Raw genomic sequence first — 17,507 nt, 5'->3', positions numbered from 1 at the left:
GTACAGATGGAAATGAGATGAAGAAGTCATGTTGGACTGTCTTAAATCTGATCGCCTTTATTGCCTCTACCCTTAACATCCCTTCCTTTGAGAATTCAGTACAAGAAGATTGGGGAAAGGAATGCTGTGGTTTTAGTCTCTTTATCAAGTAATAATTATTTAGTATTTCACAGGAGCAAATGCTTTATAGTAACTGTCACAATTTCAACCTTAAATCTGTAGGCAGGTGAATATCGCCTCACTTGGAAAAAGCCGAAGTGAAACATAGATGGCTTCTAATATTCCATAAAATATTAAATCCTCTGCTATCAATTAGAATTCAGGAACAGGGGGCACCTGGGTGGCACAGTGGGTTGAGCCTCTGCCTTCAGCTCAGGTCATGATCTCAGGGTCCTGGGATCAAGCCCCGAGTCGGGCTCTCTGTTCAGCGGGAGCCTGCTTCCTCCTCTCTCTCTGCCTGCCTCTATCTGTCAAATAAATAAATAAAATCTTTAAAAAAAAAATTCAGGAACAGATTCTCCTATGATTACTTCACTGAGATTTCTTTGTTCTGAACTTGGAGGCTGCAGCCTTAGACCCGCTTTCTCTGAGGTTGATTTCATTTTCTAAAACGTTCCCATGTATTCATCCAACACATATTTGTTCCAGGGGTCTATCACACCCTAAGTTCTGTTGTAGGAACTGTGTCTCTTCTTGGTGCTGGTGGTGTCAACGCTCACAACGCTAAGAACTTTTTATAGGAATTTCTAGGACAGACTTTTCCGAAATCTACAAATATTACCTTTTGCAATCCCAGAGCAAGAGGGAGTCATCTTCTGCCTTGAATCCGCCGTTCTTTCTACCCCCTGCCCTGGCCCCAGCCCCCAGTCACACTGCCATCACCTCTTTAAGAAGCCCCATGAGGGGACAACAAGGAGGGAAATACTGTTTACAGTCACCGAACTCCAGGTTGGGAGAGGAACGTGTTTAGGGAAGTCCGTGTAATCGGGTAGAGAAGGAACTAGAAGAAAAAGAGCAGAAATAAAAGGAAAAGGAAGAAGGAAAGGAACGATCTATTCAGAAGCACTTAGGAGTTGGGTGAATTCCAAGCTCCAGAGCCATACCTTGAATACAACTGGCCGGGATAAACAACTTCATAATAGTCAGCCCCGGACACAGGCCAAGGCCTTTCCCCAGGCCTGGATGCATAACGAGGCTGCTGGTGGTCTGTCCTGGGGTCCTGCTGTGATGCGGGGCTCCTATGGGTGTCTTGTCGCTGATGGTACCTCTCTCCATTGTGCCAAGAGTGAGGAACGGCCCGATGAATTCCCTCTCTCTGAAGCCCTCGGTCTGGATCCTTTGCTGGAGCTGTGGGCCTCCCCCGTGGCTGTGGTGGCCACTGGGGAGCCCAAAACTCCATCCTTGACCCTCAGAATTTCCCTCGTATTTTTAGTCAGTTGTATAGTTATTTCTTCTTCCTGCAGACCAAAAACAAAACAAAACAAAACAATCACCATTTAGGTTTATATCCAAACATGATGACTGATTAGGTTTTGCAAAAAAAAAAGCACCTATGGTCCTCAAAATCTTTTTCTTTTCTTTTTTCTTTGTTTCTTTCTTTTTTTTTTTTTTTTTCAAAATCTTTTATCTAAAACAAAACACATAGACATGTCTGGAAAAAAGGTCAAGCAGATACACGAAATAAATAACAGGCTAGGGGCGCATGGGTGGCTCAGTGGGTTAAACCCTCTGCTTTCCGCGGCTCAGGTCATGATCCCAAGGTCCTGGAATCGAGCCCTCCATCGGGCTCTCTGCTCAGCAGGGAATCTGCTTCCTCCTCTCTCTCTGCCTGCCTCTCTGCCTGCTTGTGATCTCTGTCTGTCAAATAAATAAATTAAATCTTTAATAAATAAATAAATAACAGGCTAGACAATTATGTTGATGTTGCATTAAAAACTAAAAAGTGTCTTTGGAGCAACAATAGATGTGGGAGGCAGGGGAGGCAGAGAACAGGCAGAGATAAAGCTCCAAAACACTAGCAAAGTATTCCAATTAAATACATGTTTGTTCATTTATCCCATCAGCAATGATTCCTTCAACAATTACTGTGGAAGCCCTCGGCTATCAGAGAAATAGGTGAGCTGAGAGCTAAGCCAGAGTTTAAACCCTAAGTCTGCCACTTATTCACCAGTTAATTTTCTCAACCCTCAATTTCCTTGAGAAACAGAATGGGTAGCTTTGCAGGAATATTGTCAGAGTCACTGATAACTTATGCAAAGTGCCCAGCACACTGCCTGATACACGGTAATTGTTCGTTTTAACAGTAGTTGGTGTTACAAGAGATAAACTAGGGCAGTACGAATGGATGAAGACATTTCCCAAACAAAAAGAAGCTGCTTAAATTGACCTTAAGAGACCTCTTTTCTGAATCCTTAACCACTTAGAAGAACAAGGCTTTGTAATGTGGCATGGTTGTCTCTCCTCCAAGAGAGTCAAGTTTGGGATTGTTCTAAAGACCAACTAGACAGCCATGTCTCCGTCATATTCCCAGCTGGGAACTTTTTTTTATTAAATTTTTTATTTTTTATTAACATATAATGTATTATTAGCCACAGGGGTATAGGTCTGTGAATTGCCAGGTTTACCACTTCACCTAGCTGGAAATTTTTAAATCTGGAAGTCTTCCAGCGTCAAATTAATTTTCCCCACTTATTTTTCAAGATGAGAAATAGCTCTGAAGACGTTGTCCTCCAAGTTCCTCTGCCCCTGTATCACAGAGGAGCACCTGCCTGCAGCTGTCTCAAAGAGAAAGCACGCATTAGCCCTTACTGGTGACTTGGGGATTCTCCTACATCAGGAGAATACATTAGCTCAGTCAGACCCCATGTTTTTTTCTCTCGTGGGAACTGTTTAAGGCTGAAAGATTCCGATCAAATACAGTTAACTCACTCCCACTCCTGAAACTCCCAACCTAACATAAAAACATTGTATCAGAACATAAGGTCAAAGGGTATATGTTGAAATCAAGATTTCACTGGACTTGAATGCTGTAAACCCAGGGTCCACAGCTATGAGCCAAGAGCTGCGAACAGAACATAGAGAAGAGAAGTGCCTTCTACCTCAAGACCAGTTAGAGCTCAGAAAAACTCATACCTTCCTTCCTGTGTCAGCCCCCTCCCTTGAAACCAGCCAGGTGCCATGCAAGCCTTTTCCAGCAAATCCCAGCAAAAGCCAAATTCTCCAACACAGTGAAAGGGTACATGGGCCTTTCCATGGAATTTAATACCACTTGGACAAAAGTAAGCTCAACAAGAAGGAAGCCTTTTTCGCCTTGTCCCCGGATTTTTTCACTAGATAGCCCTTCTTCGGTCGCAGAGGACCAATACCCCATCTCATTGCAGAAATCACTGCATATCAATCGCTGACATATCAACTCCCATAGGTTAGACCTCAGGTTATCGTTAAGGACCCCAAATGAAAAGCACCCACGATTCTCAAAGTGGAGACCTCAAATCTACATTGACAAGCCACACTTTTGCATTCCTGTAAGTGACCCTCCCTGGCCCCAGCAAGGGTGAAATTGCCTTTCCTAATCCGATAGTACAGCACAGTCGAGACAAAGAGAGCAAAGGAGCTAGCGTCCCCACGCACCTGCTCGATGGCTTCCCCATTCCTCCAGTGCCGCTTCCTTCAGCACTCTCCAGGCCCAAGAGTGTCTCTCTCCTCTTGGGGAATGTCAAAGTCCAGGTGCCACATCTACCAAGACTCACCTGGCCTTCAGATCTCCAGCCTGTCAGGTGTCTGTTGCAACCGCCAGCCTGCATAGAGTTGATTCACGAGGGTAAAGTCCAGCCCCACTACCTTGGTTGGTCGGTTGGTTGGGAACAGGGCTGCCTGGGCGCATTTGCTCAGAACCCTGTGGGAGGCTGGGGCTGAGCCCATGTCACTTGCATCCAAGTCCCAGAGCAAACAATGAACAGAGACAGCATGGAGAGGAAATGCAGAAAGCCTGAGGCAGCCTGGCCAGGAGAAGCGCACCACCTCTGGGGTGTTGACTCAGGGCTCTGCCGCTTCGGGCTCTAACGCTCATCCTCTGAGGCTGTTTCCTCCTCTCTCGATGACGGATAAGGGGAAGGGGGCCCTGGGTGACTCAGTAGGTTAAACATCTGCCTTTGGCCCAGGTCTTGGTCTGAGGGTCCTGGGATTGAGCCCCGCATCATGCTCACTGCTCAGCAGGAAGTCTGCTTTGCTCTCTGCCCCTCCCCCCATGACCTCTCTCTCACTCTCTCTTAAATAAATAAAATCTTTTAAGGAGGGCGGCAGAGCCCTCACTGGTGTGTAGTAATCACCTGGTATGTCTGGTTCAGGGTTTTCTCATTATTGTTTCTTTCTGTTGGGTTCTGGTTGTGGCGGCAGGTAGAAGGCAAAATGAATGCCTGATATTGAACTAAAGGCATTGAGAAGTTTTCTATTACAAAAAGAAAATCATTGTTTGCATTTTAAAAATGCATTTCTTCAGGCAAACATAGAGAAGCTTATGTCCGATTTTGAATCACTGTTTTAAAATTTAACACATCGTCGTGTTAGATACCTTAAGCTTGCATCATGTTATATTTCAACTATCTCAATAAAGCTGGAGGGAAATAGAATTCAGAATTTGCTCTAAAAAGGCCCAAATCACTTACTCTTTCTTTCAACAAACACTTACTGAGGGCTTATTATGTGGCAGGACTTGAGACACAGAACTATGAAGCAGGAGAAAGTTAACCTCTCATGTTACTACTAGTCCGGGGAAAACCACCTTGGTGGGTCTCATGGTCAGAGAAGGTAATGTACCTAAGCTATAAGATTTTGTCTCAGACCTTCAGCTGACTCCTAGCTTTGGCTGACTTCAGCTGACTGCCAGCCTGGCAGCTGGGTATAGCATCTCTGATCACAGGTGAGAAACCCCCCACGGGTAAGCCATTGGCTGTTCTGCCATTTTTAATCCTCCTGAGAAGGGGTACTAGAGAAGGACACACACATTAGCTCCAGGAATCAAAAGAGGGCTGATTATGACATAGACCCATGTATCCAATTATGTTTCCAGTACATCACGGTAATATTCCTGAAAATCTGATATAACTCCTTTGGCTAATGACACGACGCTAGTCCTGTCCTGAGCACCAGCTCGCAACATTACTGGAATGTTAACTCTGAAAGGGACTTTGAGATTATTCTAGTGACTTCACTTGGTTGATGATAAAACTAAGTTCCTGAGAAGTGAAGTGACTTACCCAAGACCACAAAGCTAACTGGAAGCTCGGTCAGGATTGCAGTGGTAACCTGAAGTTACATTGCACCCAGCTTCCAAGAGCTGAATTAAGAACATTCCGGAATGTTCTTAGGAACATTCAGGAACATTCAGTAGTTAACCACTGATACCTGCAATCCATCATGGTGGGAGGATTTACACAGAAACTCCCAAATACTACAAAGAAAGGTGGTGGCTGTTGATTTCAGAGGGAAAGTTAAACAGCATACTAAGGATGACCCCGAAGTCCTCCTTCCTGATTCAGTGTTCTTTTAACGACAGAATTATCATTCTGTTACTAGCTTCCATTGCACATCTCTGGTTTAAAGATCTAGCCCAATTATTCCAAATGTTCCTTTTGTGAATCCCAAAGCATCTCTAATCATCTCAAGTGTTATTATGAAACTCTTCAAATACTCACCAACCAAAATTAATTTTAATTAGCTTTAATTATTCTATATCGACATATGGCAGACAACAGTATATGGGTCATGGAATGAAATAGATCGTGGTGGGATCTCACCGCTTCAAAGGTTTGGAATTTATCAACCTCTGCCTTTCCTAGCCCCACGTACCTACAGTTACTAAATCTTTCAAACTAGCAGCTCAATTCCTCCTGGTTTCTAACCAAATCTGCACAGCTAGATAGTACAATAGCAGTTTGTCCCCACCAGGAGGTGGGCTAAAATTAGTCCTGTCACCCCAAATCCTAGTGGCAATGCCCTTGCATGATCCCATAGTCTTCCAAATGCTAGAATAGCTACAGTCTTCACATTATCCCCTTCTCTAGGTGTCCTGTCCTCATGCCCAATTCCTGCTCTCCATTCCAACTCTCCACTGGAATTGGAGCCCAGGCCTCTGGTTAATTGATGTGAATTTCCTTTCTCAGTCTCTCTTCCCCTTTCCAAATGCCAGGCCACTGACAAAATTCTTGCTTCACATAGGAGCAACTATCCTGGTCCGACACCTGTCTAACAAGAGTATCATCGCAGCTAGTAATGTTGTTACTCTCTCCCCACAGGACTAGTGCTGATAGATGTGAACACCCACCTGGCTCCAGGTCAGGCTGGCCAGGAATACGTGAGCGCTACGATTTAGTGACTGCCTACTCTTGCAAGGGAAAGACAGCCCAGCAGTGGAGACGCACCCCAAGCTTGACCCCATTCCTTTACTAAAAGTAAAATTTTAGAAAACAGACTGAGAGGCCTTCTCCAACAGGTTAACAGTAATTATTTGTCTGGATCATGGGATGGTGGAGGATTTTTCTCTTCTTCCTTATCCATCTTTCCTAACTCTTCTATAATAAACATGTTATTTTTATTTATTTTTTTTAAGATTTTATTTATTTATTTGACAGAGAGAAATCACAAGTAGACGGAGAGGCAGGCAGAGAGAGAGAGAGGGAAGCAGGCTCCCCGTCGAGCAGAGAGCCTGATGCAGGACTCGAGTCCAGGACCCTGAGATCACGACCCGAGCTGAAGGCAGCGGCTTAACCCACCAAGTCACCCAGGTGCCCTATAAACATGTTATTTTTAAAGAAAAAAATCAACTAACATTATTTTTAATCAATACTTGATCCAAATGTGTTGTGATCATGTCAGCAACAATTATGCTCTCATGGGCAACAATTATGCTAAAAGGGATAGGAACACCTCAGAGTGTCCAAGATTGGTTAAATGTTCAGTCCACATTTCTGGAAAGAAGATTCCAGAAGTCATTCATTCACTAAATAAATGTTTATTAAACATCGACTATATGCTCAGCATTGTCACAGGCATAGGAGATAAAGATAAATAACATATAATCCCTCCCTGTAGAAGCTTTCAGTCCAGTGGGGCAGCAGTGGGGAGAAACAAAATATATAGACACAGACTATGTATATGTTTAAATAAGAAGCATATACACACACACATATATATGTATGTATTTTTGCTTATAAAACAGAATCAACATGAAATGATACTCTGTTAAATGTAGAAAATGAAAAAAGAGAAATGAAGGACAATTCCAAGTTTCCAGGCTGTTGAGAGGGGACCACGCTGCCTTTTGGGGGGATAATAATCTCGGGAGAGGAGACAGTTTGGTGGGGGAGATGGCACCTTCTGTGTTGCACTTGCTAACCAAGGGACCTGTGGGCAGTGGTAAGAGTGGTTAAGAAATAGCCGAAGCTGAGAGTCTGGAGCTCAAGACAGAGGTCTGAGGAGGGAGCCAGGGTGATTGAAGCCACGGGCATGGGTAGTGTTGCCTGAACAGTGCTGGGAATTAGAAGACAGGTCCTAGAAAGGAGCTCTGAGGAACACTGACATGTAAGAGCTGGGTACTGAAGGGGAGCCCATGAAGGAGAAGAGGGAGGGGCCAGGAAGGTAGGCAGAGAGCCGGGGGTGGATGGTGTTCCAGGAGCCAGGGCAGGTGATGGCTCCAAAACGGGAGAGTGGTCAACCACGCCGACCTTCAGGGAAATGTTGAGACAGGCAACCAGCGGGAAGTGTTCTCCACATCAGTGGATTTGACAACAAGGAGATTTGATGATCATAACCGGAACCATCTCAATGGAACGATGGCCAAGGGAGTGAGGAATTCAGCACAGAAGTCACTTGCGCAGAGAACGGAAAGTAAGGAAAAGGAGACTGCCAGGAAACCCCCTCTGTCTAGAAGAACAGGGACAATCGCTAGGGTTGCTACAGGACACTCAGCTTGGCAAAACCAGGCTAGTGTGGACAAGACGAAAGGGAATCCCATGGTGATTCCCATGGAGATTCAGAATAGAAACACAGATATTGAAGGAGTAAATCCCCAAAGAGGCTGGATAGATGGGATCTGGAGTATAGAAACAAAAAGGGAACCCAGCTAAGAGGAAGGACACCTCTCCCTTTAGAAAGGGAGAGGGAGGTAGAGATGAGCACGGATGGGCACCAGCTATGGAGAATTCTCCATGGAATAGCCTCCCAAGTTCCACTGGCTGGAGATCAGGGAGCATTTGGTATGGGACTTGATTCTAAGGGTTTGCTTCTGCCTGCGTGGAAGGTGGGAGTGCACAGGAACGCATGCTCAGAGGAACAAGCAGGTTGGAAATGCAGCTATTACTGGACACCTAAATGAACTCGAAGCTCCACGGGCACCCTGCCCAGCTGTGCTTCGTTCCATGCTACACCTGCCCGCGGTGCCCAGCACGGTGCCTGACATACGACACAGGCTCAGCAAAGTTTTTATTTATAAGTGAGTGGACACCTCGCACTGACAGCAGCAACAGCCTGACCATCTGATTCTACCCAGTGGTTTTCATACCCTGAGCATAGGACTAAATTTTAAGACTAAATAGTTTCTAGAGAAAGGGAAAGAGAATGTTGAGGCAGTAAGTTCAGGGGACTGACCAGAGAGCGGTTAAAGGATGGCATGTGGAGACGAGACAGAAACAGATGCAAATTATCTGCACACCTTGTAGAACAGAGGTCCCTATGTATACTTAAGAGTCACACTCCAGGGGCGCCTGGGTGGCTCAGTGGGTTAAGTCTCTGCCTTCGGCTCAGGTCATGATCTCAGATCAGGCCCTTGGGATCAGACCCCCGGGATCAGGCCCGGCATCAGGCTCTCTGCTCAGCAGGGAGCCTGCTTCCCCCCTCTCTCTGCCTGCCTGCTTGTGATCTCTCTCTCTCTCTCTCTCTGTGAAGTAAATAAATAAAATCTTAAAAAAAAAAAAAAAGAGAGAGAGAGAAAGATGCTACAATGGGATGATGGAGGGGAAAGGACATTAAATCACAATTTTAAAAACACAAAGCACTTCGTTGTCACAGTAGGCATGAATGGATAATGTCCATACCTGCATTTCTAGCCACATCTGAGATGTGAAGGCTCTTTTAGTCAGCAAGCATCTCCTACCTGTGACTCTAAGAATGAGTCAAGAGGTGAAGGTTTCAGGCAGAGCAGACTCTTTACTCCAGCAAAGCCCCCACTCAGAGCCAGCCTTGGAGACTGGGGACTTGTGGACTCAGCTGGTCATTGGCCGCCAAGGCTTTGCCCCTGTCCTCCAGGTACACTGGGTGTCAGGCAAGGAGCCGAACCCATGTGCCAGTCAGCAGCTCCAGTTATCAGGAAGAATGTGAGCCAGGAAAACACGGTCTGAGGGCCAGCGATGATTAGCCTGGCCCAGGCCCCATCAGCCACCTGCCAATCCTAGGGCTGTGGCTCTTAGAAGTGGAGGTTTGGGCACAAAACAGATTTCCTCCAGGACCAAGGAGCACTGTGTAGGCACACTCCTTGAAATGTCACCTGCCTGACTGCCTACAAAGCTGCCCTCCCTGCCCACCCCCATATCCCTCTCTGCTGCCAAGAGCCACGAAGTACATCACTCAAGAAAGAGAATGGCTCCAGTCTTCCCTAGCAGCCCTGGACTGGCAGACGTGGCCCACCTTGCCCTCACTTGACCAGTCCCCATTTTATCGATGCCCCCAAACCAGGATGAGTGGGTGGCAGACAGATGCCGCTGTGACTTCTGACCTCACCTCAAGGGCCAACGGGTGGTGGTGACTCACACAGCCACTACATAAAGCGCTGTCACCTCAGAGTGTTCTCCGAGTCAGCGAGGCTAATAGGACACAAATTCCCCAGAGGAGCAGGACACCTTATTCCGGAGGCCCCAGAATAAGCCTGTCTGGGAGTGAATCTCCGCTCCCCGCTTCACGATGCACTGGCTGGTGAATGTGGCAAGTCGTTCTGTGTCTCCTTGTCATCATCTGTAAGACGAGGACAATAACAGAAGTGACCTCACAGTGTTATTATAAGGGTCTAATGAGATTAACACTTTCCAAGTGTTTGTCATATAGTAAATGCTCAATAAATGTTAACTATTAGTTCTGCAGAAATGCTATAAAGTGCCTAGGAATGGTTCTACACAAGTCATCAGGAAGGGATTAGTTGAGGATCCATCACTGCTGGGAATCGCACAGGTTCTTAGTCCAGTGCTCCCCCTCCCCCCACGAAGCCAGGAGATCAAGGGAAATTATGTCAAATACTACCTAAGATGAGAAGAATGGATTAAAATCAGATCACCAGAATTAGAAACTTCAACAAAGCACAGCCAGTACTTCTCACAACAGAGCACCTGCAACCCGAGGAAGGGTGTGTAGGACGCCGCAGGATAGGCACCAGTTTTAATGTATAAGCAATTTAAAAATGTATTTTAATTTTAAACAAATACAAATATCATATTATTGAGTATTAAGGAATGCAATTCAAATCTGCATTAATTTTTACTATGAAGCATGAGACTTCAAAGAAATTTCACACCTGGAATGTGACAAATAGACACACACACACACACACACACACTTACACAGTCACACGCATGTACCTTGCACCCCCCAGATCACTCCTGCCATTTGCTGGAAATGTTTAAGAGACTCATTCTGAACAAGAACAGACATTCAGACACCTAACCAATGAGCTGGAAAGACTCTCTAGCAAGCGCCTGCCCCTGCGGGTGAAGCAGGATCTAAGCCAAGGAGACTCAGGCCAAGTCCTCACTCACATTCAGCTTGTGGCATTGCAGACCCTAGTGTTCCAAGTTCTCCTGCTGGATTCAGATTCTCTGCTGCATAAGACACTATAGGGACCCAGGAGCCCAGTGACACTCTCTTGGTTTACCTGGGGCAGGAAGTGTTGGCTCTCCAGTGAAGGTGGGTCCTCAGGCTCCTTATGGAAACACACCCCAGTATTTTAGAGTCAAGATGCCCTTCCTGATGTCTAACACACACACGTGACTCAGAGTCTGGTTAAACCCTTTGAACAAGGGAAAGCAGCCATCATGGCCATCAGCAGCCTTCTCCTCCCCATCCCATTGATATTTCCTTATAAAATGTCCTTCCCTCAATCATTTTGAGCAGCAAAGGCCCAGGGGAAAGAAAATAGTTGACTTTTGGATTTCATCTTAATTATGGCATTTCCCAGCCATGTGTCTCAGAGGGTGAGGGGAGGGATGGGGGGGGGGGGTGAGCAGAGATCACTCAATATCTAGGAGACCTAGTTTCCTCATCTTTAAAATGAAATCTAGAAAGTCCCCCCACAGGGCTATAATATGGGTGAACCGAAGTGATACACAGACAGACATCAAGGTGCCTGTTAAATGGGGAAGTGGGTTTTCAAAAACTCTTTGCCTTTCCTCTTCTAGGTTCCTATATTCTGTTAAAGGTGTGTGCAAAGCTCACGAGTGTGGTGCAGAACAGCAGTTACGAGCTCAGGCTTGGCGATCAGAGTTGGATTGGTGTCCCAGAACCTCCAGGACTAGCTGGGGGACTTCAAGCCAGTTACTTAAGCTCTCAGTTGCTAAGTGTCCTCGTCTGCTAAATGATCTTAAAATAACAGTACAACAATCTTCACAAAGTTATTGTAGGATAGGGGCACCTTGGTGGCTCAGTGGGGTAAGTTGCTGCCTTTGGCTCAGGTCATGATTTCAGGGTCCTGGGATCGAGCCCCGAAGCAGGCTCTCTGCTCAGCAGGGAGTCTGCTTCCCCCTCTCTCTCCGCCTGCCTCTCTGCCTACTTGTGATCTCTCTCTGTCAAATAAATAAATAAAATCTTTTTAAAAAAAGTTGTTGTAGGATAAATGAGATAATGTACTGCTCATGGTATGTCATAGGTGCTCGATTAATAGTTGATGAATAAATGCATGCATGACCTAGGATAATCTCAGCACAGCACCTACACACAGCAAGTGTTGGACAAATGCTTATTGTCAATGTTGCTATTTAAAAGAGCCTGGCAGTAGACTTAGCTTCTGGGCTGCTCAGTGTATCTGTTCTAACTGAGCATTCATCACTGCAGTTCATATCTAGTTTTTATTCTAGCTGTTCCTTATTATTGGCTTAGAATCTAATCTGAGGTTATTGGTTTCCGTTTTTATTCTGCCCTCTGTCTCATAATTATCCATGACATTCATAGCTTCTCTTCCCTATCCATGCCCATCCTTGGCCCATTGTTTTCATTACCCAGTAGCATCAGTAGAGAGTTTGTCAATTTGAGGACAATAAAAGCAAGACAAGAAAGGGTAAGAGATTTACCCCAACTCACACGGTGTCAGTATGTCATCAAGTGAAGGAAAAATCAGCCACAGGACTTCTAGTCAAAGCTTTGTTCAGAAAAGCATACCGATTAGAAATAACCATGTGACACACTTAATGCAAAAAAAAAAAAAAAAAGCAATTATTTAGAAAGCTATTCCATGAGAATACAATGATTACAATCTTCAAACTATCAGTCAGTGTAAATAGGTTCATTCAACCCAAGATATACATATAGATATATAATCATAAAAATGAGAACTCAAAGGTTAATTTCTGTATTTTCTCCTTGTCCCATTTGTTAGTCAATAAATGTGCATAACATTTTGCTGGTTCTCTTCCTCTGCCCACTGTTCCGTGGACAGAAAGAGCCTATGCCTGTACAGAGTGTCAGTACACACGTTATTTCAGCGGTACTCACATCCCTGCTCTCTCAGTTTGGATAAATGACTGCAGATACAGCAAAGAAGCCCAGGAGTGCTGTTCTAATGCTGAACTGAGCACATCAGGGCAACTTTCATAGGAGACACTTACGATGCCAAGAAACAAAGTTCAAACTTCAGTTTCTGGAGGACATCAAAGGGCATGTCAAGATGATGGAGAAGTTTCTTTTCTAAGCATAGGTGTCTGCAGGTATCATAAGGGAGATGGCCAAAGTTCATTATTTTCTGGGAGGATCCCATAAATGAATGTTAGAGTTTCCTGGCATGGTGAGTGACTACTTACTGCCTTTCCCAACATCGCTTCTGCGATGTTTCTGCACCAGCTTCCTGAGGATATTTCCTTTCTCACTGAAGATGCAATACTTTGTATGATATGGACACTATGCCATCACGACCTGGTGCTGATCCAAATGTCATTTAGTGAATGAATTATGTCATTAAGTGAAACCGATGGGGGTATATAGCCTTACTCCTAAAGTGAAAAAAAAAAAAAGATTATTTCTATCATTCAACAAATAATATGTTAGACAAATATTAATTCATTATTTGTTGTAATAAAAATATTTTCTCCCACGGAAGCTGAACCTCTCCATATTTACTCTGATAAAGCAAAAGGATCCCCAAAATGTCCCTGCTTCTATTTAATAACCAAGAAATGAGAGAGAAACTGAGTACATTAGTCTAGAAAGAGGGGAAGGAGAGCAAGAGAGAACGTGTTCCCCCATCAAAGGCTGTCTAGGTTAAAGGCTCAGAGATAAGGGAGGGCCTGTGTATTCAGCATATCATCAGTGAGTTTTATGTGAAGTGTAGTTAAAGCCTCAGGTACAAAAAGAAGTTGCTGGAGACTGTGTCTGCGTCCCCCCACCAGTTTGTATGTTGAAATCTAATCCCCATGTGATGGTATTAGGAGATGGAGCCTTTGAGGTGATTAGGTCATGGGATAGAACTCTCTGGAACGGGATTAGTACTCTAGTAAAAGGAGCCCCAGTGCCCTCCATCAACACTTCCGCCAAGTGAGGACATGCTGCGCACAGAGACACAAGGACACAGGTTATCTGTGAATCAGGAAGCAGACCTCACCAGACTCCAAATGAGCCAGCGCCCTCAACTTAGACTTCCCAGTCTCCAAAATTGTGAGGAGTAATTTTCCATTGTTAATAATCTAGCCAGCCCGTGGAATATGTCACAGCAGCTCCACAGACTAAGACAGCAGTGGTAAGAGCTGAGACTGAAATAAGTCAAGCAGAGAGAGTCAGTTATCATGTGGTTTCAGTTACTTGTAGAGCATAAGGACACGGAGGACATTAGGAAAAGGAAAGGAAAAGTGAATTGGGGTAAATCGGAGGGCGAGACGAACCATGAGAGACTGTGGACTCTGAGAAACAAACTGAGGGTTTGGAGGGGAGGAAGGTGGGAGGTTGGGTGAGCCTGGTGGTGGGTATTAAGGAGGGCACGGATTGCATGGAGCACTGGGTGTGGTGCATAAACAATGAAACAATGGAACACTGAAACAATAAAATTAAATGAATAAAAGAAAAAGCTTAGACTGAAGAGATTGTCCCAGCTGCCTCAGCCAGCCACGTGGGGCAGCATGTAGCCCCAGCTCTCCCCAATTCCTACGTTGTTTGTACACACGACGGCCAACATTGCTATGTCCGCCTCCCCATTGTCCTATGCTCCTCTCAACTTCCCTGCCCCCTCTCAGTTTATACAGCACGTATAGGACTGACCCTCCCTCTCTCTAAGAATCGACACAAAATTCCTACCTGGACAGTAAAAGTCTCACAGCTCCTTGGCCAAAGTGATTAATTCAGAAGTTAGCATGTGCCCAGGGAAATGTCCAAGAAGTATCGTCTCTGAACTTACATTTGGGCTACTGAGAAAGAAGTGTGTTCCCCCCCAGCGAGTTGACTAAAATAACAGAATATCAACGTGGAGCTCCAGGCAGCCATCTGTCCACGACTCATTCATTCAATAGCTGTTATTGAATAACAATTACATACCTCATGCAGTTGTAGGCATTAGGAATACAGAAATAAGACATAATTCTGTTTCTTAGCTCTTCACCCCCAACTCAAAAGGCAAATAAAGTAAATTAATCACTTTAATAAAATGTGATAATTGTATGGAAAGCACCTAGATGTCCATCAACAGGATAAAGAAGATGTGGTATATATACACAATGGAATACTATGCAGCCATCAAAAGAAATGAGATCTTGCCATTTGCGACAATGAGGATAGAACCAGAAGGTATCATGCTTAGCGAAATAAGTCAATCAGAGAAAGACAACTATCATATGATCTCCCTGATATGAGGAAGTGGAGATGCAACATGGGGGATTAAGGGGCTAGGAGAAGAATCAATGAAACAAGATGGGATTGGGAGGGAGATTAAGTGACTTAATCTCACAAAACAAACTGAGGGTTGCCGGGGAGGAGTGGGGTTGGGAGAAGGGGGGTGGGGTTACGGACATTGGGGAGGGTATGTGCTATGGTGAGTGCTGTGAAGTGTGTAAACCTGGCGATTCACAGACCTGTACCCCTGGGGATAAAAATATATTATATGTTTATAAAAAATAAAAAATTAATTTAAAAATGTGATAATTGATACAAAAATTAATATATCATCTGGAAAGGACAGCTAACTCAGGAAAGGCTTCCTGAGGTAGAAAAACTCACGGAACCTTGTTGGATAATTAGCAGGAACCAGGGTGAATTGGGGCATAGGGATGGTTCCAGAAGAGGAATCAGTAAGTACAAATGCATGGAGAGGATGTTCAGCTGGGCAGCCTCTGGTGACCCACCATATTCAATCAGACTAGAGAGTACTGCCCATCCTGGGAAATGCGAGAAAGGAGTCCATCTAGAGAAGCTGGGAATGAATCATGACGATCTGGAATTTTTGCTAAATACATGAAGAGCATTTTTAAAAATTATACAAGTCACCATGTAGAGAATGGTTTGGGGAGTGCCAGACTGAAGGCAGGGTGAGGCTTAAAAGGCAGTTGCCAACATCTCCCTTGTTAAAGTCAACGCAAGCCAAACTAAAGTTCTGGCGGAAAGGCAAATGTGAGCAGGGGGCGGGCATCAGATCCAAGAGAGAACAAGGAACCAGAATACACGAGATTTAGAGGGTAATTGAATTTACACAGCCCTGGCCTGGTCATGTCCCTAAAAGTAAAAGACTGAACTGTCTTTTACTGGAAGAGCAGGTTTTGTGTGGAAAGAAAAGTTCGGGTGGCCACAGTAGGTTGAGTTGCCTGCAGGACAATGCACCAGAGTTGTTTCGGGCAGGGAAGGAGTCGGGAGCTCCTGAGAGAAGTCTGCCGGAACTCACATGTGTGGTGGGTGCCCTTTATTTGTTTATATGTTGCTTCTTTCCTGAAGATTCGTATGTGCTTTGATTTAGGTGTTTTCAGCACACAAGTCTTCATTAAAATCATAGATGTGGATGAGATTGTCAAGGAAGAGCACAGACTTAGAGATTAAAAAAAAAAAATAGCTTAAGCTAAAAGGCAGAGAAAGACAAGTCCATGTGGACTAAGAAGGCCTAAGTTAGAACAGCAACAAGAAAGTCAAGGAGGGGGCGCCTGGGTGGCTCAGTTAGTTGGGCGGCTGCCTTCGGCTCAGGTCATGATCCCAGCGTCCTGGGATTGAGTCCCGCATCGGGCTCCTTGCCTGGCAGGGAGCCTGCTTCTCCCTCTGCCTCTGCCTGCCATTCTGTCTGCCTGTGCTTGCATGCCCTCTCTCTTTTTCTCTCTCTGACAAATAAATAAATAAATAAAATCTTTAAAAAAAAAAAAAAAAAGAAAGAAAGTCAAGGAGGGAGGAATTTAAGAAACAAAACAGGTAAATTTAATAGAAGGGAAGGAAAAATAAAATAAGATAAAAACAGAGAGGGAGGGCGCCTGGGTGGCTCAGGGGGTTAAGCCTCTGCCTTCGGCTCAGGTCGTGATCCCAGAGTCCTGGGATCAAGCACCACATTGGCCTCTCTGCTTCGGTGGGGAGCCTGTTTCCTCCTCTCTCTCTCTCTGTCTGCCTCTCTGCCTACTTGTGCTCTCTGTCTGTCAAATAAACAAATAAAATCTTAAAAAAAAATTTTTTTTAAAAAGAGAGGGAGGCAAACTATAAGACTCGAATGAAACTCTAGAGAACAAACTGAGGGTTGCTGGAGGGGAGGTGGGTGGGGGGTGGGTTAAATGGGTGATGGGAATTAAGCCCATGTTTTGTGATTTTTACGTAAGTGATGAATCACTAAATTCTACTCCTAAACCCATACTACACTATACATTAACTAACTGAATTTAAATAAAGTCTCAGAAAAAAAAAAAAAAAAGAAAGAAAGAAAGTCAAGGAAGGAAAGTGTGTCAAGAAAGAAGAAGAGGTAAAGAGAAAAAAATATAGTAAGAGATCAAGTTCTACAAGAACTTGAAATTATCCCCTGGATTCCATAGGATTGGTGGAATGGTCTGAAAAGGGATAGGACAGCAAGGAGAAACCATGAGGGGTTTTCATTGGTTGACCGGTTGGTTGGTTTGTTGGTTGGTTGGTAGTTTTGTTGGTTGGTTGGTATAAAATGGGAGGCACTATGGTGGAAACCCAATTAGAGAAGAAAAATTAGAGAAAGCCAATTATAGAAGAATGTCTGACAGATATGGTATCACCAGGAGGCCAATGGGTATGGAGTGTGTAGTCCAAAAGAAGGGATTACTCAGGGGTCAGGAAGTACATTTATGCCA

The 17,507-nt window shown here is 44.7% G+C and overlaps 1 protein-coding gene across 1 annotated transcript in view; it reads right to left on the bottom strand.

The window, feature by feature from the left end:
• SEC16B (SEC16 homolog B, endoplasmic reticulum export factor) overlaps nt 1-3,779 on the bottom strand; it is a 41,419-nt gene extending 37,640 nt beyond the window's left edge. The window contains 2 exon segments of the mRNA XM_059146200.1: nt 1,104-1,457; nt 3,631-3,779. Coding sequence (XP_059002183.1) covers nt 1,104-1,399 — 296 coding nt within the window. The 5' untranslated portion in view covers nt 1,400-1,457; nt 3,631-3,779.
• Nucleotides 3,780-17,507: the final 13,728 nt, after the last annotated feature.

The sequence above is a fragment of the Mustela lutreola genome, chromosome 14 (genome assembly GCF_030435805.1).
Source record: "Mustela lutreola isolate mMusLut2 chromosome 14, mMusLut2.pri, whole genome shotgun sequence".
In the NCBI taxonomy this organism is placed as follows: domain Eukaryota; kingdom Metazoa; phylum Chordata; class Mammalia; order Carnivora; family Mustelidae; genus Mustela; species Mustela lutreola.
Note: the sequence above shows the minus strand (reverse complement) of the source record. Positions and strands in the feature narration are given on the sequence as shown.